The sequence below is a fragment of the Peromyscus eremicus genome, unplaced genomic scaffold (assembly GCF_949786415.1).
Source record: "Peromyscus eremicus unplaced genomic scaffold, PerEre_H2_v1 PerEre#2#chrX_unloc_1, whole genome shotgun sequence".
In the NCBI taxonomy this organism is placed as follows: Eukaryota; Metazoa; Chordata; class Mammalia; order Rodentia; family Cricetidae; genus Peromyscus; species Peromyscus eremicus.
This window is the reverse complement of record NW_026734288.1, coordinates 911,238-938,652: the sequence shown is the minus strand read 5'-3', so window position 1 is coordinate 938,652 and position 27,415 is coordinate 911,238. Positions and strand designations below refer to the sequence as shown.

At 37.9% G+C, this 27,415-nt stretch overlaps 1 protein-coding gene across 1 annotated transcript; it reads left to right on the top strand.

Moving 5' to 3' along the window:
- The first annotated feature begins 165 nt into the window (after positions 1-165).
- On the top strand, positions 166-27,415 carry LOC131900888 (zinc finger protein 431-like). Its single transcript, XM_059252214.1, has 6 exons — positions 166-192; positions 22,577-22,703; positions 22,899-22,959; positions 24,115-25,122; positions 25,291-26,285; positions 27,324-27,415. Exons 1-6 carry the CDS (start codon positions 166-168, stop codon positions 27,413-27,415), a joined length of 2,310 nt encoding a protein of 769 aa, XP_059108197.1.

The window sequence follows — 27,415 nt, the reverse complement described above, 5'->3', positions numbered from 1 at the left end:
CAGGCCTCACTAGCCAATCAGGCGCTCCAGTCTGTGACCTGCCAGTGAGAAGTCCTTCAGGGTCCTTCTGGCCACTGGCTTCAGACTTGGCTTTGAAGAAGAGCTGGTTCCAGCAGTTTTGTGTGGTGTACTGTGAGTCCTGCTGCAGGGAGCTGAGCTGAGAGCATGGCCGAGCTGGGAAACCATGACATAGTAAGTGAGGGGCTGCTGTCCTCAGATGGGTTAGGGCAGATAGATGGTGAGGTTTGGGATCCATAGTGGTGAGACTTCCTTTCATCTGGGTAGGAACCTGCCTGCAGAATCCCTGTCCTGTGAAGTCCCATGTGGTACTTGAAACTCCCTGGACCTGGGGACAGGTCTCTGAATAACTTTGCTCTGTGGGCTGAATCTGCTCACAGAATTTGGTGCAGGGAGCTGCGTGTAGAAACATCTTTGTGATAAGTGAGAGTGGCCTTCACCTTTAATCCCAGCACAGGGGAGGCAGTGTTAGGCCGATCTCTTTGAGTTCAAGGCCAGCCTGGTCTACAGAGTGAGAACCAGGAATGGCATTTAAACAACACAGAGAAGCCCTGTCTCAAAAAACAAAAACAATAAACAACAACAAAAAAGAAATATTTTGTAGTAAACTTAGACATGCTTTTGGTGCACTCATAAAAAATAGGTTGTCAAAAATGAAGAGTACCATCCATACCTTTTAGAGGTTCAGTACTTTGCATTTCACTTTCATGTGTAAGATCCATTTAGAGTTAACTTTGTGGAGGTTGTAAAAGGCATGTCATGTGTTGTGTAACACTCCACTATTAACATGTGATGTAGAAGAGTAGAATTGGTGATATAAAGGATTTACTAATTCTTTGGAGATAGTAAGTCTCACAAAATAGAATTTAGCTGAAGGAGGACAACCTCAAAAAACAAACAAACAAACAAACAAAGAAACAAAAAAACCTCAAAGGTAAGTGTATTGTAGCATGGCCTATTAGAGATTAGGACAGGAGGATACACATTTGTTTGGCTCCAAACCATTACAAAGGAGCCACTTCTTGTATAAAACAAGCCACTTAATCAAAGAATGGGACTCTAACAAGCTGCTTTTTGAGGCATTACAGGGTAACAACCAACCTGAAGTCCTGGCATGCCATAAAGTTCCAGTTTTCTTCTTGAGAAAAGCATAGTTCTGCCAGATGAGCAATATGACACCAGGTGACAATTATTTGAAAAGTAAAACACTAGCCAGGTGTTAGTGGTGCATACCTTTAATCTCTGTACTCACTCATGAGACAGAGGCACGTTGATCTGTGTTTGTTTGAGGCCAGCTTGATCTACAGAGTGATTTCCAGGACAGGCTCCAAAGCTACACAGTAAAAATCAGTCTTGAAAAAACAAAAAAGGCAGTAGAGATGGTTCAGTGGTTAAGAGCACTGGCTGTTCTTCCAGAGATCCTGAGTTCAATTCCCAGCAACCACATGGTGGCTCACAACCATTCGTATTGAGATCTGGTGCCCTCTTCTGGCCTGCAAGCATGCATGTAAGCAGAACACTGTGTACATAACAAATAAATAAAACTTTAAAAGAAAAAAAATAAAAATAAAAAAAGAAAAGAAAAAGTTAAAAGAAGAGTAAAACACCAATTGCCTGATCAAGGAAGGCTTTCACTTCGGACATCAGGCTGGGATTAGGAAAATTCTTGGGAAAGCCAATTAATAACCTTGGACCTAGGACTAGGGAGCTTTCCCTAAGGGCCAGATATGCTAATAATAAAATAGAGCTCATTTCTGAAAACCGGGAATATGCTTTGGAGAACTAGCAATGGACTGGAACCAGGGCATTTGTGGTGGGGTTACTTCAGATCCTGAGAAACCAACTCTTTCCACCATATGGGGCTATAGTTATTAGTCCACAGATCACTGTAGGCTTAGTCAGTAATGTTCTTGAGATACCCTTTTTCCCCTTGTGCAACATTGTTTGATTAGCCTCCCCTTTGTGTCTGAACCATTGTATGACACTGTCTGCTGATTTCCTAGAAGTGCCCCATTTCCTTTCATTTCACCCCTGGAAGTAGTACCCAAAGTGCTATTTCTTCTTAAGAAGCTTGGTTGACTTGAGACATAGCTTATGTAAGACTTCCCACCCCTGCTTTTATCTTTTCTACCTTATAATTTTCCTCTCTTTCTCATCCCCTGTGACCTTCAACTCAGGATGCTGTCACTAAAGAAGATCCTGCTGTTCCACATCACTGAGGTATTTAAATAATTTTGGAAATGACCTTGCTGTGTAAGTCACTCTCCTCTGTCTCATTGAGTAGACTTGCAGTCTTCTGTCCCTATTTAAATTGCTGAAAGTGTAACCTGAAGACTGAACCTAAAAGTCACAAGGATCATTTATGGTGATATTTTATTTGTATTAAAATGTTATTTGTATGTTAATAAATAAAGTTGCCCAGGGGTCAGAGCTATTAGCAAGCCATAGGAAAACAGGGCAGTGGTGGCGTACACTTGTAATCCCAGCACTTGGTATGCAGAGCTGGGTAAGTCTCTGTGTGTTCAGGGATACAGCCATTATTGGACACACATGCCTTTAATCTCAATACCAAGCAAGGAAAACCTGGAGGCCTATACAGACAGGCTGTGACGAGGCGGTCATGTGGTTGGGTTTACAACCAATGAGAAGGCAGAACAGGAACACTATATAAAGACATTAACACAGGGGTAGTGAGTTCGGAGCGGTAGGACCACTGCAGGAGGAAGGGTAAGGTTTTAGCTCTTAGCTCTGACCTCTTGGCTTTCTTCTTTTCATTGGTTCTGTGTTTCTTATTTAATAAGAAGGTTGGTTACATCTACAGATCATTAGCATTTGTGGAATGCAGAGTCTCTTCCAGGCTGGCTCCTCTTTTATCATTAGCTGGAGATGGATGCACACTATCGTTAAAGAGATTTTTCTTTATTTTTCTCTGAAGTGTGTTGAGTGATTTCTCCCTTGGAAGGCATTTTAATTCTAGAACAGCTGCATTTCTGTCCTGTTTGTTTGTGAAACAAGCTCTCTTATGTTGACACAAGTGGCCTTGGTCCCAGTCTGTTGCTCTCTAAGGCAATGACTTTGTTGTCCTCTAATATTGCACATTAAAAATCTTATATTAAATGATTATATCACCTCAGAGTTTCAAACTATCCATTTGAGTCATGCAATTGCATATCTATTGCAGGAAAAGGAAAAGGATTTGCATGTGGAGCATGGTTTCTACCTTCAGACCAGAATAGAAGGAATAGTTTATTGTGTACTCTGCTGGGGGAAACAGGGTAGACAATCACCTGTTGGAGTCACCCTTATGAAAACAAATCTGGTTGTAGCAGGGGAAGTGATTTTATAATTTCCCAGCATGTACTAATTGCTGTCTTGTGAATGAAGATAGACCAGACTGGTCAGTGTACAATTTGTGAAGATCAACTTGCACCAAATGATGTTGAATTTTCAATTAGGCAATTCTCCTATGCAGATATTTTCAGTCCTGCTTGACACAGTTATGTCAGCTCAGAAGTTTGTAAAAAAGTCCATTGACTGTAATTCTGTGTGTCAGGTTACAGATCACAACAGCCCACAAGTGAATATGGGAAGATCAACCTATCTCTTATTAATGACATTCCCTCTACTAAGGAAGGTCCCACTCTTTTTGGAAGTCAATATATCTAAGTATTTTATCTTAAAAAAATACATGACTTTATCACTTTTAAATATTACCTATTATTATGTTTAACATTTGAAGTGCATTACTGTTCTTATCTATTTGTTTCTGTTCTCTAATGTTTCTAGGTCATTAATTGTTTCATTTCTTTTATCACAAGTGCTGTTGATTATTGATTTCTGTGTAGAGAGGTGTCTCCTGTAGTCCAGACTTGATGTATGCTGTGTAATTGAGAATTGCTTTGAACACCTAGACCTGCCTTTGCTGCCCAGTGCTGGAAAGATAGTCCTGCACCTCTTTCCAGGCTGGACCCAATGAGAAGGGGAAATGGACCAGTTAATTAGTCCACCAGTCTCTCTGGCATTTAGGGTGACATACAAATGAACCTGTGCAAAAGTTGATCCAGCTGATGTAGTGGCCGTGCAGAAAGGTAGGGGCAGGAAGGAGGGTGAGAGCTTACCTGCTTCAACAGTGGTTGAGATTAGCAATGTGGAGTCATGTAGTCAATTTTAGATTCACCATAAATATCCTGACTGCCCATTTCTTGGGGTCCCTAGACCAGATCATTCAGTAATCTGGATAAAGGACTGACCTTGTAGTGCAATGAAATTACTGTAGTTACACTGGTTCAACCAACAGAGAAGGTCTGAGTAAAACAGTGCAGCCCTGCCTAGCAGACTGTTATTTTCCTTCTTTAAGATATATAGCTTCAGAAAAAAAAGATACATGTAATCTTTGGTTTGTTGTCATACTAATCCCTAGTCCCTGGAACACATGGCCATCAATTGTGTGTGGACTTTTCAAAGTAATTCTTTGAGATTATGACTACATCATGCCTCAATCTCTTTTCTTCTTAGAAGTCCTACCATTGATGACTCACAGTTTTCTAATTCCTGACCTGTTTTTCAATAACAACAATTACACAGTAATCATAGTTACTGTTTGAATGTGACTTGTGTTTTACTTCCCAGCTGCAAGTCATAGGTTTGGCACCACTGGACAGTGTGCATTGGAATTTGTACACAAGGGAGTATGTGCCTTGGAAGAGGAACAGAAAGTACTTTGAGAGACTGGAAGAATTTCTACTAAAATATAAATATCTCAGATTAGGGTCCTGCCTACCCCTAGGGTGGAAGGGCAGAGCTGGGAGGGCTTGTGCTGTCTGTGTCATTTGATCTCTGATCACCCACTGGGGGAGCTACTACTGTCCTGAGTCCCAGCTGGGGGACCTTAGCTAATGTGGGACCCTGGAAAGGTATAGCAATTAGGAGCACCAGTGGGAGGTAGCTTGCAGGTTCTTTCTAGGATTATCTTCTGGCTCTGCTGTAGGGAGCTGTAAGGGAGAAAACAAGCCATGTCATGGTGAATGTGGAGACCACTGACTGCAGACCAAAAGGAGCAGTTCTGCTGAGCTGTCAGAGCTTCTGTCACTTGGATGGATCATGAACCAGACTTTTGTTCTGTTGGTCCATGTGATTATCTGGCAGTGATCCTTCTCTGTGGCTCCCTGAGTATATTGTTGTGAAGTGGGGAAGGCTCTGCCAACCTGGCTATAGAAAGCTGTGATTCTTGTAATATATGTGTCCAGTGTGCACAAATAGGCTTTGCTTATAGTGAGCAGTGGGAAGACTGATTGGAAAATTGAAGATATAGTTTCTAGAAGTTCTGATCATTACACTCTACATTCAAATTTGTCTTACAAATGTTACAAATAGTTTAGCAACTGGTAGAGAGAAGTATTGGGGTCCTCCTTCAGCAATATATGATTAGAATGTTTTAAAACTTTTGATACCAGTCTCAACCTGATTCAGGGAAGTCCAGTTCCAGGGGAGAAAAGAAGTTTCTCAGCAGAAGATATATTTCAGGTTTGCATGTTGTTGGACAAGTGCATAGGGCAGATTCCACATTATGGTCCATAATCCATGTGGGAGAAAATAGACATTAAGTTATTCTTCTACACTGCTTTGTGATTCAGCATCAGTGGGGCTGGGTTTGCCTGAAACCACAAGAGAACATGAGAGTCTGTACTGTAATAGAGTGAGATTACCTACATTTGCCAAGAGAGCTCTAGAGTTTGGGGCATCTCAGTTTGGAAGAAATATCAGTAGCTGGATAGTCAGAAACATAACAGTTTAAGCATCACTTGGAATTAATTTTTTGGGAGTTGTGAAGTCTGTGTTAATTTCTATACACAGAGTTATAGGTAGTGGTTTACATTGGTCATGATTACACGTTTCCTGGCTGAGATTCCTATGGCCTTTTGATGAAAAGTTTACCATATTTTTCTGCTTTTGTCCTTGGATTTTTCTGTCTCCCTTATTCTTTTACAAATATTATACATTTTTTATTATTGTAGCTTTGTGGTAAATATAGAAATCACATAGTATCACTATGTGTATTTTTTGTTTCATAAACCTATTGAGCATTCTGAGTGTTTCCACTCTGCATGCAGCATTGCAATCAGGAATCCTGTTATAAAATGTTGGGAATTTTTTTAGGACTGTATTCAATTTATGCTGCAAATTTACCAAGCACATTATCTTAATACTGATACATCATGTTCCCATGTATCATTTATTTACTTCTTTGCTTATTTAGGTTAAGTTATGTTGTTAATTAGTGAAAGAAATTTCTTTTATTGGGTAAAAGGTGCTATAGGGCTGGTCAGGTGGCACAGAATGTATTCTACTTGGGGATGATCTGAATTCATATTCCAATATCCAAGTTGGGAGGCTCATAACCAGCTGCTACTCAAAATCTAGATGATCTGATGCCCTCTTTCTTTGTATATCACCTGTATACACATGAAAGACATTTTCTTTCACACACAAAAACATACAAAATCTGGGAATAAACTTTTGTTCCAAAGTTGTTGTGACTCATAAACCAATTAGAGCAAAACAATTTGTTTTAAGTATGTAAAACAAGCAGAGTGGTGGTGGCTCATGCCTTTAATCCCATCACTCGAGAGGCAGAGGCAGGCATATCTTTGTGAGTTCCAAGCCAGCCTGGTCTGTGTAGTGAGATCCAGGAAAGGTGCAAAGCTACAAACAGAAACCCTGTCTTGAAAAACCAAAAAAAGTAAAAAGAAGTATTTAAAACAAAACATACACTGTTACTTTAAAATCTGTTATCTTGCATTTGGTTTGAAAAAATTTCCATTTCCTTACTTGTTGTAGAATATTATTTTGATGTATGTTACTTTTGTTTATGCTGTGCAACATTTTTTTAATGATGCAAAGATGTGTTGTGTTCTTTTATATTGCAATTTTAACCCTGTGAAGCTTTGTTACATTGTCTTTCTAAAACACATTATGATCTAATAACAAGCTGACCAGCTAATAGTGAGGCAGGAGAAAGAATAGGCAGGGCTGGCAGGCAGAGAGAATAAATAGAAGAAAAAATGTGGGACCAAAAGAAGAAAGGAAAAAAAGGGAGAGGAGGATGCTGGAGATCAGCTACCTAGCCCCACACCAGCCATGCAGTAAAAGTGAAAGCAAAGTTTACAGAAGTAAGTGAAAGGAAAAAGCCTAGAGGCAAATGGTAGACAGGATAAGTTAAGAAAAGCTGGCAAGAAACAAGCCAAGCTAAGGCCAGATATTTATACTTAAGAATAAGCCTTTGTGTGTGATTTATTTGGGAACTGGGTGGTGGGCCCCCGAAAGACCAAAAGCAACCAACAACACTGCCTCTGATTCAGACTTATAGGCAATCATCAGCCACAGCAAACAGAATGGTGCCTAAGTGATCCTAACAAATATTATTTTCTTTATTATAAGGGAATTTTTATAGTCAAAATTATTTTCAATAAAGATAAAACATCAGAAAGCTTGAAGCAAATATCTCCAGTTTTGGTGAAACAGCTCATCCTCTCACAATCCATTTTCTATTATCGGCTAAGGACAGAACTGGAGTGCACAGGATTAGTGTTGGCCTGGGATTTCTTTTTGTCTAATTTTATTTAGTATCTTGTTTTGTTAAAGGGGCCACTATATATATTTATTTGTAGGTTTCTTTTTTGTCGTGTTCCATCAGTGATTCCGTCTATTTTGTTGATTTTATTAGTTGTCATGTAAATTTATTGTTGTATCTCTTGAAAATGATAGATATTCACCATTGTTTTCAGAAAATGTATTATATTCCATATGAGTTCCTTGAGCTTGTGTTGGCTTGTGAAGTTTTTGAGAAGAGACAATTTTACATTCCTCTTCTTAATCTTAGAGTCTCATTTCTCCTCATTTCTTTTTCTTTTTTTTTTTGTTTTTTTGTTTTTTGTTTTTTTTTTGGTTTTTTGAGACAGAGCTTCTCTGTGTAGCTTTGGAGCCTGTCCTGGATCTCGCTCTGTCAACAAGGCTGACCTGGAACTAAGAGAGGTCTGCCTGCCTCTGACTCCCAAGTGCTGGGACTAAAGGCATATGCCACCTCACCCAGCCCTCAATTCTTGACATATCTGTGTTTTCCAGTTGTTTCTATCTTCATGTTTGCTTTTTTGTTTCTTTGTTTTTGTTTTTGTTTTTTTAAGACAGAGTTTCCCTGTGTAGCTTTGTGCCTTTCGTGGTACTCACTTGGTAGCCCAGGTTGGCCTCAAACTCCCAGAGATCTGCATGGCTCTGCCTCCCGAGTGCTGGGATTAAAGGCATGTGCCACCACTGCCCAGCCATGTTTGGGTTTTTGCTGCTTAAGGGATTAATGTGGTTAATATGTTGGTTTTGGTTTTTAAAATTATCTCATATATTATTGTCTCTGTCTTAATTAGCTTTAGCTCTTAACATGATGTAGCCTAGAGACATCTGAAGCAACATCAATCAATGCTTTGCCCAGATCAGAAGCACTATGTACTAAGTTTGTGAGAAAATGTGTTGATTGTGGGAAATCTCTTCTACTGAGGTTTTAATATCCTAAGGAAGTGGGCCTGATATGGTTGAGAGATCTAGCTTGGGAGAGGACAGTAACTCAACAAGAGTGAATGCCAGTAAACAAATTTTTCCTGGGGTTTTTGCCTTCAGTTCTTAGTTTCTATCCAAAGCTCCCACAATTATGGTTTGTGATCTCACAATATCAGCCAAATAAATCCATGTTTTTGCTTAGAGAATGTAATCACAGCAAGTTACATACAAGTTACATCATAATGTAATACACCAAAAGTGATTTTGTTGCTGAGTAGAATGTGGGAATGTTGTCTTTGGAGGAATGTTTAAGATATTAGGAATTTAGATGGCAAAAGCCATGGACATCTATATGTAGAGCCTAATCAGCTATTTTTGGGTAACTAGGAATATGAGAATGTTGAAAGTAATACAGACAGTGGAGCTTGAGGTCATAGCATTACAGTGGGAAATAGACACCAGAAAAAAGTTAGCTCGAGGTCATTTCTATAATATTTTGTTCCTTAATTATTCCTATTTTCTCCATTCTCTGAGAAATTGAGTAAGGCAGAATTAAAAGTATTTGGCTGATTTTTTGGACAAGATATTGAATCTGTTCGGTGTTTATTACTGATGACTAAATCCGGTTTACAGTGGAAAAGAAACAAGTGGTGCAGAAACAAATGAAAAGTCAGTGCCCACATCCCTGTCTTCTTTCTTTTTAAAATTTATTATTCTCTTATACAACATATAGATAAAAACAGCATGAGGTAGTTTCAAATGGCAGTTATGTCATGAATCAGGGGCAGGAAATATCAAGAAGTTTAGAACTATTAAAGAGAAGGCACTTCTCAGTGTTTGAAGCCTAAGAAGGTACCCTAAGGGTAAGGCTCCATCCATCTATGCCTTCAGTTTATGGAAGGCATGGGCAACTTGATTCCTAATCTGAAGATGCAACTTCACACAGAACCAGTTGTAACTCTGGTCCAAATATGGTAGCATCCATCACAACTTGGATGCCAAATTTGGGGGTATTACCCATGATGTACTCGTTCTGTAAACAAAGATGAAAACTTATAGGCTATTTAACCTCACTAGCTAGATTGTGTCCTAGAAGAGAAAGTGACTTTTCCTTGAAGTTTTCTGTATTTGTGTTCTCTGTCTTTTATATCTGTGAGAATGGCATTGGTACACTTTTCTTTTAGATTGAACATCAAGATTGACAGTTTACATAGGCTCCAAAATAATATTTTTTTCACCCTATCATTTACTGCTTTTCAGATAAGACCTTGTGGTACCAGAGGATGAATACACCAGAGGCATTTCTTTCCATCATTTTTATAACTTAAATATGTGTCTCCATGACATTGCAGTAACAATACTTCTAAACATCTCTGCTTTTACATTGTTATCATGTTCAGAAGTGGATTTGTTTACTTGCCTGTTTAGTAATAGGGAGAATTCTCCATGAACATGTTCAGACTTCTTAAGTAAAATCCAGATATTCCTTTGTTTAGGAAAAGCATGCTTTCCCTGCCTCCTGCAGGTAAGTAATTTTTGTCATTTCTTCTTTCTTGGCTGTTGTGATGGCTATTTATGGTAGTCACACTGACTACTTCTGGATTAACAAAAACCCAAATAGTTGGGTATACTTGTGAGGGATTTTTTTTATGTTTTGAAATTAAATGTACATCTTTAATCTTGATCATTTGAGGTGAAAACCTCCTTCAGCTAGCTGCTTGATGACTGTGTACACCTTTAACCCAAGCACTCAGGAATCACAAATAGTTGGATTTTCCTGAGTTTGAGGACATACTGGTCTACAGAATGAGTCCTGGGGCACACAGATAAACCCTGACTTGAAAACAACAAATAAATAAATAAATAAATAAATAAATAAATAAATAAATAAAAGCAATATTTAAGATCCACCTTTGATCTTGACTGAACCTCTTGAGAGAGCCTATATATAATGTATATTGAAGGTGAAAGCAATCTCTCTCTCTCTCTCTTCTCTCTCTCTCTCTCTCTCTCTCTCTCTCTCTCTCTCTCTCTCTCTCTCTCTCTGCTTCCTTGTCATAGCAGAGATTACCAAGTTCATTCCTTTAGCAGCATGAGAGCCTACTTCCTTTGTATTTTGGTGTATACTGCAGACCAGCTGAAATATCTAGCCTCATGTACTGAACTACTGGACTCTTCATATTGCCATTGGTAGGAGCCATTGTTGGACTACCTGGAACACAGCTTGTGAGGTATTCTATTAAATCAACTTTACACATACATGGACTACTGGTCCTATTCATGTAGAGAACCTTGACTAACACAGTTGTGTTTATTTCCTGTCCACTGAGGGAAGATGTGCTAACAATGGTGCTCAGAAATGTATTTTTTTCTAATACAATTATTCTCTATATATTAAGCTTTCAATGAAGACTATTCTTTATCATTATTTAATTTTTCAACACTTTTTCTGAATTTCAAGAATAAAACTCCTTAAACAATAGAGCTTTCTGAAAGGAGAAAGATCTATTATTTTGTTTGTGATCTAGTTCCTGCTTTTCTTTCCTGGTTTTCTGAAGTCCCTGTGACAAGCAAACAAAAAGTACATTCATCTCACCTGACCTCAGTGTGAAGCCATGTAACAAACAGCTCCTATTGTGTGATTATATCTCTCTTTAGTTGTGAATACTCCCGGTACCCATCCACCTGTGTGACAGGGAATCCCTCCACCTCACATAGTTTAGTGGTCTGTACAAGCTAGCTAGCCACATTGTGTCCAGGAGGATGAAGGAGAAGTGCCTATGGAGGGCAGGAAGAAAGCAGGGTCCTCTATTAGAGCCTGGGGCAGGTGCTGTTGAAATGCAAATCACAGCTGATTCAGAAAAGCTCTGGGTTTGGGGTGGAAAGCAGGATCAGGAACCATTGTGCTGTGCCTTTAAGCACATTTTAACCATATGGGAGGTGCTCCTGTCACTCAGGCTTCACTAGCCAATCAGGCACTCCAGGCGACCTGCCAGTCAAAAGTTGTGCAGGGTCCTTCCTGCCCTAGGCTACAGGCTCAGCTCATGCCAGTGGTTTTGTGTGCTGTGCTGTGAGTTCTGCTGCAAGGAGCTGAGCAGAGAACATGGGAGAGCTGGAAAACCATGATATGGTGAGCTAGGGGCTGGAATCCCCAGACTGGGAGGAGGAGCCAGTTGAGCCCTGAGAGCCGGTGTGGTGGGTCCTCTGCTGGCTGGGTGGGAGCCAGTGTCTGGATGTTCCACATGTTTTTGCATGGTCTTGGATAGTCCTGCTCTGTCTGCATGCTCCACTGTGGTTTTGCGTGGTCCTGTGCAGTCTTTTCAGTTTTGAATCATGGTCTCTGATGTTGCTGGAAGGGGAATTGAACCCTGTCTGTAACCCCACAGGGCGTTGCCATTGTTATCCTTGTGACTAACCACCCTAAATCTTGGATGATACATCTGCATCACCACAGAGTTCTAAAATTACCAGTTTGAGTCACATTGTGAACTATCCATTGAAGAACGGGGAAAGAATTTGTGTGTGGCGCATGATTTCTTACTTCAGACTGGAAAGAAGAGAAACAGGGTACTATGTACACTGCAGAGTGAAACAGACTAGACAATAGCTTGATCATTGATTGAAGTTGAAGGCAGTGAGCTGCAGGCATCTCAATTACAAAGAAGGATTGAGGGGCCATTGTGAGTGACTTTCTCTGTAATTTCCTTGCATGGATTAATTTCTTCCATATGAATGAAGACAGACAGAATTGGTGGGTGTACAATTTTGGGAAGATATCTTGAACTAGTAATTATTCAGTTTCAAATTAGAGAATGCTCCTACTTAGATATATGCAATCCTGGTTGACTCAGTTAAATTAACTCAGAGGTTTGAGACACAGGCCATTGGCTGTAAATCCATGTGTTAGCTTACAATAATCAGTGGCTAACACTTTACATGGGACAAAGTCATACAGTGTCTTATTAATGGTATTCTCTCTATCAAAGTATTACCTACTCAATTTCAATGTCAGTATACCTAAGTATCCTTCCAATTATTTTCATCATTATAAAGTGTAAATTATTGGTATATTTTTAAAATTTCATTTTTTAAAATGTATTATTGTAATTTTTACTATTTAACAATGTTTCCCATTTCCAGAATTTCATTCCAAGTTTTTCAGTGCTATTTATTTATTCATCTATGCATTTATATCAGTTTAAAGCAGTGATTCTCCACATGGGGGATCACTGCTCCCTCTGGGACATCAAATCACCCTATACAGGACTGGCCTAAGACCTTCAGAAAGCACAGACAGATACTTATATAAAAATTCCTGACAGTAGCAAAAATGTAGATGTGAAATAGCAGTGAAAGTAATTATAAAGTTGTGGAGTCACCACAACATGAGGAACTGTATTAAATGGTTACATCCTTAGATAGGTTGATAACCACAGGTTTATATTGGTGTATCTTGTAGCTCAGGCTTGCATCACACTATATAATTGAGAATTGCTTTGAACACCTAATCTTGCCTCTGCTTCCCAGTGCTGGAAGGACAGTCCTGAAACTCCTTCCAAGCTGGGCCTTGACTGGTCTGTGGAAAGGAAAATAGACCAGTGAATGAGTATCCTCCAAGTTCTTCATATTTTATTATGAAATTACAAATAAAGTGAGACCTGTGTAAGAACTGAGTTCACTTTCCCAGTGTAAAACAAGTGTAGTAACAGCAGAGAAAATGATGGGCAAGGAAGATCGTGAAAGGTTTCCTGCTGTGACAGTAGTTGACATTAGCAATGAGTAGGTAATCCATTTTAGATGATCAATAAATGTTCTGACTGGCCGTTTCTTCAGTCCACAGACCATGTTATCTAGAGTCTGGATAGAGAACTGAATTTTTATGAAACTGAATTACTGTAATTATATCAGTTCAACCTAAGTAGTAGAACTGGATACAGTGGTGTGGCCCCACCTAATATGACTCTTTTCCAGGTTTATGATGTATATTCAGAGAGAAATAATGTTAGTACTTGGTGTGCTCTAATACAAATTCCTAGTCTCTGGAGCACATGGACATAAAGCCAGTTTCAACTTTTTCACCAATTTTTTTCATATTATAATTATATTATTCCCACTGTATTATTTCCTGACTCCAATCCCTACCATAGTCCTTTGTGTTTTAATCCATGGCCTCTTTTTGATTAACAACACATATGGTTTGAATGTGACTTGTGTTTGGATGCAGGATCTCTCAGCTATGAAATACAGGGCTGTTTACACTGCACATTGACTGTGTAATGGAATGTCCACAAATCGGACTCTGTGCCTTGGAAAAGGAACAGGAAGTACTCTGGGAGAATGGAGGATTTTACTAAACTACAAATTTCCTAGAATAGTATCCTGTCTGACCATAGTATAGAAGGACCAACCTGGGAGAGTTTTTTGCTCTCAGAGTCTTTTGATCTCTGCCCAACCACTAGGATAACTACTCCTGTCCTGAAGCCCAGCTGAGTGGTCCTAGCTAATGAGGAATTCTGGGAAGGCTTAGCAATTAGGAATACCAGTAGGAGAAAGCTTAGAGGTTCTTTCCAGGAATTTCCTTTTGTTCTGCTCTAGGGAGCTGTAAGGACAACCACACGCCATCTCATAGTGAGAGTGGGGGCCACAGTCCCAAGACCAGAAAGTGCAGGTTGGCTTATCTGTCAAAGTTGTTTGGATTGTGATGGACCATGGGCCAGACTGAGTTTCTGTTGGTCCCTGTGGTGAATTGAGTGGTGGCCCTTGGCCTCTGACCTTTATGGAGTGTGGATTCTCTGGGGAGGGAGAGGCCCTGCCATACTGGCATGGATGACTCTGAGCTTGGAATATCACTGCCTCATGTTTTATAATTGAGAATTACTTTGAACACCTGAACCTGCCTTTGTTGCCCATTGCTGGGAAGACAGTCGCACAATTCCTTCCATTCTGAGCCTTGACTGGTTAGTGAGAAGGAAAAATAAACCAGTTAATGAGTGACCTCCAATGTCTCTGACTTTTAGTGGGGACTTTTAAATGAAGAGGGACCTGTGCAGTGTTAAGTTCACAGACTAACTTTGAATGTTGGTCAATATTCATGAGATTTTAAAATTTGTTTTTTTCATATCCAGCTGTAATCCATAGTTGTCTGGTAGTATGCACCATGTTATTAAATTTTCTTGTATCTGTTGGGACTTCAATTGTGTCCAAGTGTGTAATCTACTTTGGGGAAAACCCCATGTGCTGCTGAGAGGAAGGTATATTCTTTTTTCTTTGGGTGGAATGTTCTCTAGTATCTCTTTGGATCATATTGTTTATAAAATCCATTATCTCCAACATTTCTCTCTGGTTTTTGGCTAGATGACATGTCCATTGGTGAGAGTGGGGTATTGAAATCTACCACTGTCAAACCCTGTGTGAGAGTCAATGTGTCATTTAATCTGTGGAAGTGTTTCTTTTACAAAAGGGGATGATCTTGTGTTAGGGGCATAGATACTAATTGAAGTGACATATTGGTGGATTTTCCTTTGATAAATAATGAGTGTTCTTCCAATGTCTTTTGATTAAATTTTGTTTGAAGTTTATTTTGGTAGGTAATAAAATGGCTGTACAAGCCTGCTTCTTTTTTTTTTTTTTTTTTTTTTTTTTGGTTTTTCAAGACGGGTTTCTCTGTGTAGCTTTGCGCCTTTCCTGGGACTCAGGCTGGCCTCGAACTCACAGAGATCCACCTGGCTCTGCCTCCCGAGTGCTGGGACTAAAGGCGTGCGCCACCACCGCCCAGCACAAGCCTGCTTCTTAGTTCCAATTGCTTTAAATATGTTTTCCCAGCCTTTACCTTTTAGTAATCTCCATCCTTGATGTTGAAGTGTGTTTCTTGTATATGGTAGAATGATGGATATTATTATTTTTTGAATCCATACTCTTAATTCGTGTCTTCATTGGGGAGTTGAGTCATTTGATATTGGGAGATATTAGGAATAATGATCATTAATTCCTGTTATTTTGTTGTTATTAGTGATGGTAGTATATGAATGAGTGTAGCCTTGTTTGTGTTTTCATTCTTTTGGTTTTGCTAATGTAAGATTATTATTTACTGTTTTTTCATGTGTGTAGTTAGCTTCCTTGGGTTGGATATTTTTCTAAGAATCTTCTGTAGTACTGAATTTGTACATAGGTACTGTTTAAATTTGACTTTTTCAGAGAATAACTTATTTTCTTCATTTTTGGTAATTGAAAATTTTCTGGATATATTAATGAGATGGCATCTGTGGTTACTTAGAACATGCACCTGCTGTGGATGATTGACTGATAAATAAAGCACTGATTGGCCAGTAGCCAGGCAGGAATTATAGGTAGGACTAATGAAGAGGGGAATTGAGAGAACAGGAAGGCAGATGGAAACACTGCCAGCCACAGCCATGGCAAGTGAGATGTAAGGTACTGTTAAGCCACAAGCCACGTAGCAAAGTATAGATTAATAGAAATGGGTTAATTTAAGATAGAAGAAGTAGATAACAAGATACCTGCCATGGCCATACAGTTTGTAAGCAATATAAGTCTCTGTGTGTTTACTTGGTTGGGTCTGAGCCACTGCGGAACTGATGGGTTAGAGAGATTTGTCCTGACTGTAGGCCAGGCAGGACCAGAAACACTCTAGCTACATGCACCACATGTCTGCAAGCCCTTATGGCTATTAGAATCTTCATTGAGAAGTTAGGTACAATTCTCATAGTCTGCCTTTATATGTTGCTCAGTCTTTTTCCTTTGCAGCTTTTAATATTTTTCTTTATTATGTATGTTTAAAAATTTCATTATTATGTGACAAGGGGACTTTCTTTTCTGACCCAGTTTATTTAGTGCTTTACATGGTTCTGTGTACTTTCATCAGCACCTCCTTTAACTTAGGAAAAAATTATTATATGATTTTATTGAAAATATTTTCTGGACATTTCAGTGTGTGTGTGTTTTTTAATCTTTCCTCTATTCCTATCATTCACAGGTTTGGTCTCTGTGTAATATCCCAGATTTCTTAGTTGCTTAGCATCAAGGAATTTTTATATTTAACATTTTCTTAGACTGATGTATCCATTTCTTCTATTGTATCCCCAGGGTCTGAGATTCTCCCTTCCATTTCTCTATTCTACTGGTGAATCTTGCCTCTGCAATTCCTGTTTGTAGTCCTAAAGTTTTCATTTCTGGAATTCCTTCAGTTTCTGTTTTTTTACCAACTTTTTTTTTTAATTTTTTTTATTTATTTATTATGTATACAATGTTCTGTCTGCAGGCCAGAAGAGGGCACTAGATCACATTACAGATGGTTGTGAGGCACCATGTGGTTGCTGGGAATTGAACTCAGGACCTCAGAAAGAGCAGCCAATGCTCTTAACCGCTGAGCCATCTCTCCAGCCCCCCAGTTTCTGTTTTTTTTTATTGTTTTATTTCCATTTTAAGCTCTTAAACAGTTGTATTTGTTTCTTATAGTGATTTGTTCATTTTATCTTAGCTTTATTTAAGTTTTTTATTGGTTTACTCCAATTGCTTGTGTTTTCCTATCTTTTTTTGTGGAATTTATTGATATTCTTCCATTGTTTGTTTGTGCTTTCATGAATTCAAGTAAGCTATTCATTTTTAATGGGCCTTTATCATCTACACATATTTGGTTTTAAGGTTTTTTTCCTTGTATTTCAACTATTTTTGAGTATTTAGGGCCTGTTGTGGTAGGATAGTTGGGTTCTGTTGTTCACATAGTGCCCTGGCTGTTATTATGTTCCTCTGCTAGGCATCTTGGTTTAGGGTGATAATAGGTCTAGGTGCTGTTTTCTAACTTCATCTTTTTTGGATGGGAATTTTGTTCCTGGGTTTGTGTTTGTTCTCTGGAGTTTCAAAGTGTGTGTTGAATGAGTGTTGCCTTTTTTCTGGCCTTCTTGGCTGGTGTGTTCAAGGGAGACTACTTGGTGGTGATGGAAACAGGGGGAAGAGGAATGCAGGGGAGATGATTTTCAGATCCACAGGAGGCATGGAGAAGGAAGAGAAAAAGCTGCCTCTGATATTCTACCCCAGTGATAGGAGCAACTTTTAAAATTAGGTGTGGAGTAAGAGACAATGTGATAGATCTGAAGACACCCTAACTGGTCTTTTGGAAGATGTGGTGAGTAGTTGAACAGAGTGTGTCTGTCACAGTTGGGTGATGGGACTCAGATATGAGGAGAGTAGGGAAGGGTTGTGGGGGATGCTTTTTGAAATCCACAGAAGACATGAAAAGGGAGAGGAGAAGCTGCAGCTGGAGTTCTCTTTCAGTCCTCAGGGCAACTGTGAGTATTGGATCCCTGAGAAGGGGGAAGGTGTGTGAATAGTATTCCTGGTACCATACCCAACATCTTAATACTGATTTATTAGGTTCCCAGGGATCATTTACTTACTTATTCCCTTATTTAGAATTCTGTTGTGGCTGATCTGTGAAAGACTTTTAGTTTATTGGATAAAAAGTAGTATGTGGGTTGCAAATGTCACTCAGCAAGTATTCTTGAGGGAGTATAGACATCAGCACTCATGTTGGAAGGCTTATAATTCCCTGCTATTCCAGATCCAGGGGATCTGACCTGATCTTTGCTCTGTCACCTATACACACATGGAAAATATTCTTTCTCTTACATACCAGTATACACAAAAAATGGGTCTAGACTTGTTTTCAAAAGTTTGTAAGACTTATAAAGCAAAGACTTATAAAGGAAATCAGGTTAAGTATATAATAGAATCATACAATATTTATTTAAAAAATTATTGTCTTTCATTTGGTATAAATTTTCTTTATTTCCTCACTCTGATACAGGTTTACATCTAATCTTTAATCATAGGAAATGAAATTGTTTTAAATTTTCTAACAGACATCCTATTCTTTATCAAAGGAGAATCAGATAGTATTAGTAACCAAAGCTATTTTCTACAGTGTAGAAATATCAGGCTTCAAGTGAATGATTCCAACTTTGGTGGAACAGTCTTCTCACTCAACCCATTTTCTATTATTGGTGAAGGACAGAACTAGAGTGCACAGGGTGAGTGGTGGTCAGTGATTTCTTTGATTTTGATTTTCATTAGAAACTTATAATTCTCTTTCAAGGGACAATGTTATATTTGTAGGTCTGTCTTTCTGTCTCCTTTTATAACTGGTACCATCTGTGTTGTGTGAATTTTTTTTTTATTAGTTATGATATAGTTATATTGTTCCTCTGGCAAATGATGGAACTTCACTTATTTTTATAATATGGAAAATTATGATATTATGTTAAGATCTCCTTAGGTTTTTCATTTGGAGATTTTCTGTAGATGAACAATTTCGGTTTTCTTTTCTTGATCTCAGAAACTTGTATTTCTTCATTCCTTGGTGTATCTGTATTGCTACTTGTTATCATCATCAATTTTTTTTTGAATTTAAGTTGTTGATATAGTTGATTCATTGGGTTTGGGTTTGTAAAGTCTCATGTATTATTTTCTCTGTGTCCTACTTACTTTCAGATATCAACATTTCAGAGCCCACAGTCACCTTTGAGAACATCTGTTGAGGATGTGCCCCATCAGAACACCTAGTTGCTAAGTCTATGAGAGATTTTGCTGATTGATGATTTATGGGTTATGGCCCTTTCACTGAGTATGCAATATCTCTAAGAAAGTTGGCCTGCACTAGATAAGACAGCAAGCTTGGCATAAGACATCGACTATGTCAGAGAGAAAGCCTGGAAACAAAGATTCCTCATGGTTTTTACCTTCAGTTGTAAGATTGAATATCTATTCTAAACACTGACAATGATGGATTGTCATCTGGAAGAATGAGGCAAATAAACATGTTTGTTACCTAGGTGCTTTTGTGTAGAGAACTGAATCAGAGCAAGAAAAAAGCCAGTTGTAACAGAATGTGATAAACCAAAAGTGATTTTGTTGTCCAAAGGTACTGGGAATGATGACTTTTGGGGGGAATATTGAGCATGTCAAAATTTAGATGACAAAGGACATAGAAAGCTGCACACAAAGCTTAATTGGTTATTCTTATAGTACATTGAATAAAGTACTGTTAAAACTATTACGAACAGTTGAGGTACAGGTCAAAGGATTTCAGGGAAATTAAAATGGAAGTAATTTATGTGACATTTTGCCTCCTAACTTTTCTTATTTTGCCCATTTCCTCAAGAAATTGAGTAAGGCAGAATTAAAAAAAAATAATGGGGCTAATTTCTTAGTTGGACTATTGACATAGCTATTACTTATGATTCATTCAGTACTACATTAAAAAATCAAGAAATGGATCATAAATAAATGAAAAGTCTATGGGTTGTAGAGAAAAACAGCACTATGAATTTGTAGAAGGTAGTCAAATGTTGAAAACTCTCAGCTACTTTCAGGGAGAGTATCACCATTAAAAAGAAGGCCCTTACTCTACTTTGGAAGCCTAGCAAGATGCCCTAAGGGTAAGAATCCCTCCTACTATGCACTCAATTAATAGAGGGATTAAACAAAGTGATTGCCAGTCCCAGGAAGCAACTTTATTCAAAGCCTGCCACAACTCTGGTTCAAGCATAGTAGGGGATATCACAACTAAGAAGCCAAATTTGGGGGAATCATTGATGTTGAACTGGTTCTGGATACCAGAATGATGCAAAATTTGAGATTATACATTCTTAGTCTGCATTTTCAGGTCAGCTCTGTTGTAGGCATCTGTGTTTTGTACGGTAAGAGCTCCAGTGAGGAGACTGTCTAAGTTCATTGCATGACACTATGACGATGAAGCCTGGGTTGCAATTTAAGACCATAACATGTTGAGATACTTAAGCGATGAGACATCTTCCAAAGAGAGTTGCATATATTTAGTGGAAGTAACCAAAGAGAGAGATGTATGGGAAGTTGTGGGAAGAGAGCCATCTAAGCCCTTTGAAAATGAAGCCCCATGTCTCTGACACAGAGCTGCCAGATTCAATGTTTGCCCTGCTGGGTTTCAGTCTTCTTTTTGTCTTTCCTTACTATGTCTCAGTTCCTCTCATTTGAAATGGGAAAGGGTTTTCTGTGCCATTTATATGTTGGAAATATTTAAATTGTTTTCAGGCTGTATAAGCTGACACAGTCAAGTATTTGTCTTGAGTGTCAAAAGTGATTTTGGACATTTGAACAGTGTAGGGGCTGTTGCAGACTATGAGCATCATTGAAGTGACTAAATGCATGTTCTTCATGGATGATCCTGAACCTATAGTGACCTGGGTCAGAATCTAGTCAACTGAATGAAATGCTCCCAGATAGGGTGAGGTGTTTGAACATGTATCTGTCCTTGACAGCTTTCTTTGGGGTTCTTGTAGAACCTCAAGTAGGAGTAACCTCTCTGGATGAAATTTCTATTGGGGGTATGATATATGTCTCTATAGCCTTAAGTCATTTCTTTTCTATGTTTCTACTATGTTTTGTTTGAAATGAATCAGCCAGCTTCCTTCTTGTGCTGTCATGACTTCAGCAACATTATAGATGGTATTACTTAATCACATAAGATACAATTAAACAAATTGGTATTCAATGCTAAGCCATTTTGCTAGCCTGATTTTTTTTAAAATTTTGATGTTTTTATATTTGTTTCTGATGACAAACATTTTCTGTGTAGCCCTGACTGTCCTACTGTCCTAAGCATAGTTCTATACACCAAGCTGGCCTTGAACTCAGAAATTCACCCGACTCTTGCTCCCGCATGCTGAGATGAAATGTCCAATATTCGTGTATATATATATATATATATATATATATATATATATATATATATATATATATATATATATATCATGTCAAGCATATGCCATTTTTTTGAACTTTACCCCCAGCTTGAATTTTGAAATTTGGCAGAGGATATCATTCTCATTTCCAGGTTGGCAGTATTTATGACAGTCATAGTGCCTGGAAATTTTGAATAATTAAATTACAAGTGTGTAACATTTTTCCTGCTCATTGTGTTTGTTTTGTTTTTCAGTAACTATGATTCTTTTGCCTCTATACATAGATATGCAATGCACATATGCCTGGCCCTCACAGTACTCAAAAGAGGGTCTTAGAATCTCTGAGCTTAGAATAATGAACAGTTGTGAGATCCCCCATGTTAGTACTGGCAATTGAACCCATCTGTACACAAGACTAGCAACAGCTCTTAACTTCTGACTCATCTGGCCTGCCCTGTGATGATTATTTATAACCAACAGTGATATTGCTCATGTTATCATCTGTCTATTTGTAACTGTTTAAATAAAAAGTTCCTTATAGTAAGATTTCTTAAAGTACTGTTTAAGCTGGAGCAATTCAGATTTCTAGAAGATGAATACAGAACTGGAGTAAATGCTTAACTCTTTGTAGCAACTTCAGTAAAGAAACAGTCTCTGAGTTTATCCTATGTTTTTTGTACATATGATTGATGTTTGCAGTGCAGACGAGTTCTTAATATTTACTTTTTACTGTCCTGGATTTGATTGCATAGACTAGGCTAGCTTTCAACTCAGAAGAAGCACATATACCTGCCTCTGCTCTCTGGTTTCTGGGATTAATAGCATGAGCCAATACACCAAGCTTACTCATCATTTTTGTAGTTAGTAATTATTCATACAATTTTGTTGATGTATACTCAGTGCTCTTGATGTGTTTGCTTTTCTGTATGTCTGTTAATTGGCAATTATCTTTCATTCTTAAATAAATTGATGATTATATTGTAATGTCTGAGTTAAAGAATAAGAGTGGGAAGCACCAGAATTATATGACTATATTGTCAAGAAGCATGCATTTATAATGTTGTTGGCATCATGCTTTTTTTTTTTTTTGGTTTTTTGAGACAGGGTTTCTCTGTGTAGCTTTGTGCCTCTCCTTGAACCCACTTGGTAGCCCAGGATAGCCTTGAACTCACAGAAATCTGCCTGGCTTTGCCTCCTGATTAAGGTGTGCACGACCACCGATGGGCCATGCTTTTGGTTATATACAAATGTATGACATACTTACATACAGCATATTTTAGGATGCCATGACCTATAATGATGTGCATATCAACTTCACTCAGGAGGAGTGGGCATTGCTGGATCTTTCACAGAAGAATATCTACAAAGATATGATGCTGGAGACATATATGAACCTCACTACTATAGGTAAATTTTCATTCATATTTTAATTTAAGGCAAAAATTGTTTTTTGGTTATTGATACTCTTCTGTAATTCTGATTGAGAATGAGGCAGAATGAGGTAACTAAATCAGGAAAGATTCTAAGGATCACTGAAGATAGTAAATCAAATTTTCCACAATTCCTGTAATATTTTATAAATTCTCTCATTCTATATTTTAGGATACAATTGGGGAAATCTTGAAGTTGAAGAACATTGTCAAAGCTCTCAAAGACATGAAAGGTAATTTTTATGTACATGCTGATACAAAGGTGCCTCTGGATATATTTTATTGTATTTGAAAGTTTTAAAGAAATGCAACAGTGTAAATAATCATAGCTTAAATTACATTCATGATCTTTAAATGCTCACAATCCATATACATCAAAGGCAGGTAAATGAATTGTGTTGGCAGGTTATTTATTTTAGAAGGAAGACAAGGAATCAATACCTTAACAGATATGAGCATTTGAATCATAGTTTTATCAGAGCTATGCTGTGGAGTTGCCCACCCATGTAGTTTCATATGACTCTTTTTACCAGAGGTATACATATTAAATATGTGATAAGTGTATGTCCAAAACCTTCTAATAAACAAATACTCCATATTAAAGCTAGTGTTACTCTCCAGTTTTTCTGACACTGCTAAGTTTGGGGAGATGAGTCTTAAGAGTCAAGAGTTATGGGGGGATTGTTGTGAAGAAGCCTTAAAACCTATGTCACATGTATATGAGGAACAAAAAGGTCAAGCTGTGTGGAGTCAATGTAGAAACTTTTTATTTGTTATTCTTCATTTACTCGGTATAGAATATGTCACTCTGGGTACAAGCCATATGAACATAGCAATATGGAAAAAAGCAATATATCCCTTTTCATCTCAAAAAAATTATAAGTTATGTACCAGTCTCATATTGAGTAGACTTGCTTAATGTGATTCAAGTTTACACATAATTAATTTTCCAATTAACTGGGAATACATCTACAAACAAACTGAAGAAAAGTCCTTCGAGTATTGGGAATGTGTAAAATTTCTGTCTCTCCTGGTTCATTGAGCATATGTAGTAGATTCATGGTATAGAAACAGGTATTAATGAAATTAAGTGGGGTAAAGGTCTAAATACTTCCAATTCTTTTCATATATATGAAAAATCTCATTGGGAAAATCATTCCATATATGTGATCCATGTAATGAAGACTCTGAATATCGTAGGCATCTTCAAAAGAGCAAAATAATCCTTAATGAAGGGGAACAACATAAGTATAAGCAAAGTGATAAAAACTTATGATCCAATTTCTCTTTACATTTACACAGAAATGTAAAATTAATTCACACAAAATAAAGATGTAAAAGAGTAATGAATATGATACAGCTGTTACATTTTCAAATTATCTTTGCAGACCTGAAAGAAGTCAAACTGGAGAGAAACCATATGAATGTAATCAATGTGGTAAAGCCTTTCCTCATCATAGTACTCTTCATTTGCAAAAAAGAAGACATACTAGAGAGAAACTCTATGAACATAATCAGTGTGGGAAAGCCTTTGCACAACACAGTACTTTTCAAGTGCTTGAAAGTACAGATATTGGAGAGAAACTGTATGAATGTAATCAGTGTGGTAAAGCCTTTGCTCAAAACAGTGTTCTTCAAAGGCATGAAAGAACACACAGTGGAGAGAAACCCTATGAATGTAAACAGTGTGATAAATCCTTTGCACATAACAGACATCTTCAAAGGCATATAAGAACACACACTGGAGAGAAACTATATGAATGCAATCACTGTGGTAAAGCCTTTGCAGATAATAGTCATCTTCAAAGGCATGAAAGAACACATACTGGAGAAAAACCTTATGAATGCAATCACTGTAGTAAAGCCTTTGCAGATCATAGTCACCTTCAAAGGCATGAAAGAACACACACTGGAGAGAAATCCTATGAATGTAAACAGTGTGATAAATCCTTTGCACATAACAGACATCTTCAAAGCCATAAAAGAACACATACTGAAGAGAAACCCTATGAATGCAATCACTGTGGTAAAGCCTTTGCAGATTATAGTCATCTTCAAAGGCATGAAAGAACACATACTGGAGAGAAACCTTATGAATGCAATCATTGTGGTAAAGCCTTTGCAGATCATAGTCACCTTCAAAGGCATGATAGAACACATACTGGAGAGAAACCCTATGAATGTAAACAGTGTGATAAATCCTTTGCACTTAACAGACATCTACAAAGGCATAAAAGAGCACATACTGGAGAGAAAACCTATGAATGCAATCACTGTGGTAAAGCCTTTGCAGATCATGTTCACCTTCAAAGGCATGAAAGAACACATACTGGAGAGAAACCCTATGAATGCAATCACTGTGGTAAAGCCTTTGCAGATCATAGTCACCTTCAAAGGCATGATAGAACACATACTGGAGAGAAACCCTATGAATGTAAACAGTGTGATAAATCCTTTGCACTTAACAGACATCTACAAAGGCATAAAAGAGCACATACTGGAGAGAAAACCTATGAACGCAATCACTGTGGTAAAGCCTTTGCAGATCATATTCACCTTCAAAGGCATGAAAGAACACATACTGGAGAGAAACCCTATGAATGCAATCACTGTGGTAAAGCCTTTGCAGATCACAGTCACCTTCAAAGGCATGATAGAACACATATTGGAGAGAAACCCTATGAATGCAATCACTGTGGTAAAGCCTTTGCATATTATAGTCATCTTCAAAGGCATGAAAGAATACATACTGGAGAGAAACCTTATGAATGCAATCATTGTGGTAAAGCCTTTGCAGATCATAGTCACTTTCAAAGGCATAAAAGAACACATACTGGAGAGAAACCCTATGAATATAAACAGTGTGATAAATCCTTTGCACATAACAGACATCTTCAAAGGCATAAAAGAACACATACTGGAGAGAAAACCTATGAATGCAATCACTGTGGTAAAGCCTTTGCAGATCATAGTCACCTTCAAAGGCATGAAAGAACACATACTGGAGAGAAACCCTATAAATGCAATCACTGTGGTAAAGCCTTTGCAGATCATAGTCATCTTCAAAGGCATGATAGAACACATACTGGAGAGAAACCCTATGAATGCAATCACTGTGGTAAAGCCTTTGCAGATCACAGTCACCTTCAAAGGCATGATAGAACACATATTGGAGAGAAACCCTATGAATGCAATCACTGTGGTAAAGCCTTTGCAGATTACAGTCACCTTCAAAGGCATGAAAGAACACATCCTGGAGAGAAGCCCTATGAATGTAATCTGTGTGGTAAAGCCTTTGCAGATCACAGTAATTTTAAAACACTTGAAATAACACATACTGGAAAGAAACCCTATGAATGTAATCTGTGTAATAAAGCCTTTGCATATCACAGTTATCTTCAAATACATAAAAGGAGACATACAGGAGAGAAACCCTATAAATGTAACCAATGTGTTAAAGCCTTTGCACAACACAGATATCTTCAAAGCCATAAAAGAAAGCATACTGGAGAGAAACCATATGAATGTAATCAATGTAGTAAAGCCTATGAACATCAAAGTCATCTTCAAAGGCATGCAAAAATACATACTGGAGAGAAAACCTATGAATGTAATCAATGTGGTAAAGCCTTTGCAGATCACCATCATTTTAAAGCACTTGAAACAATGCATGCTGGAAAGAAACCCTTTGAATGTAATCTGTGTAATGAAGCCTTTTTACATTACAGTCATATTCAAAGGCATACAAGAACACATACTTGAATGAAACCCTATGAATGTAATCAGTGTAGTAAAGCCTTTTCACATTACAGTTGTCTTCAAGTATATAAAAACAGACATGCAGGAGAGAAACCTTATTAATGTAACCAATGCAGTAAAGCCTTTTCTTGTAACAGTGATTTTTCCCCCAAAAGTAATTATATTCAAATAACCTGACACATCATGTCTTAACAATTACAAAACCATGATTTTGTCATGTGGCAATTTATAAGTTAAGTAAATGTGAAATGCTAAGAGCTGTGAACAGATGCTTTTTGTCTCAGGGTTCTGTTTAAGAGTGATGGGACACTCAGGTAATGACTTTATTTTCTCAGTTAACATAACCAGCCCACAGTCGAGCATGTAAATCACAAAGTACAAATTCAAGAAGGGAATGCCTTTACTAAGTCACAAAACTTTGACAAATCAATACAGTACACGTTAATACAATAAAATACTATTTTTCCTGGAGTCAGAGATTACCTTAGTGATAATTTTCACTCCAAAAATATCATTTAAATCCAAATCCAAACACTGGTTTACAACAGGGCAAGTTATTTTATACAAATTCATGTCATTTGAAATTATACAATTTCTATTTTTAAAGGGAGTTCCTCAGGCAGGTGGTTCTTGTTCACTGCATCAGTCAACTCTGTAGATGCCAGGGCAGCTGGACTGTGTTCTGGTTGGTCCACAGCTAGGTAGTTTTCTCGTACCTAAAAGGCTCTAAGTTTCTCCCTAAGGAGACTCAATCAACATGGCTTTCTTCTAAGTACTTAAACAACAACAGACCAACCCGTTAATTGTTCACATGGACACAAGACTCTCCTTTACTCAGTTCCCTCAAGCCCTCCCACCACAGATGATCACTTTGATTTAGAAGCTCTCCATATTTTGATCAAAAGTCACAGCCTTACCCCAGCTCATTAA

Excerpts from the sequence above, each read along its gene's own strand:
- LOC131900888 (XM_059252214.1), top strand. The coding sequence starts at position 166 with ATGGCCGAGCTGGGAAACCATGACATA. Across the intron at positions 193-22,576 it reads AGCTGGGAAACCATGACATA|GATGCCATGACCTATAATGA; the intron begins GTAAGTGAGGGG and ends AGCATATTTTAG. Across the intron at positions 26,286-27,323 it reads TAAAGCCTATGAACATCAAA|TTCCCTCAAGCCCTCCCACC; the intron begins GTCATCTTCAAA and ends TCCTTTACTCAG.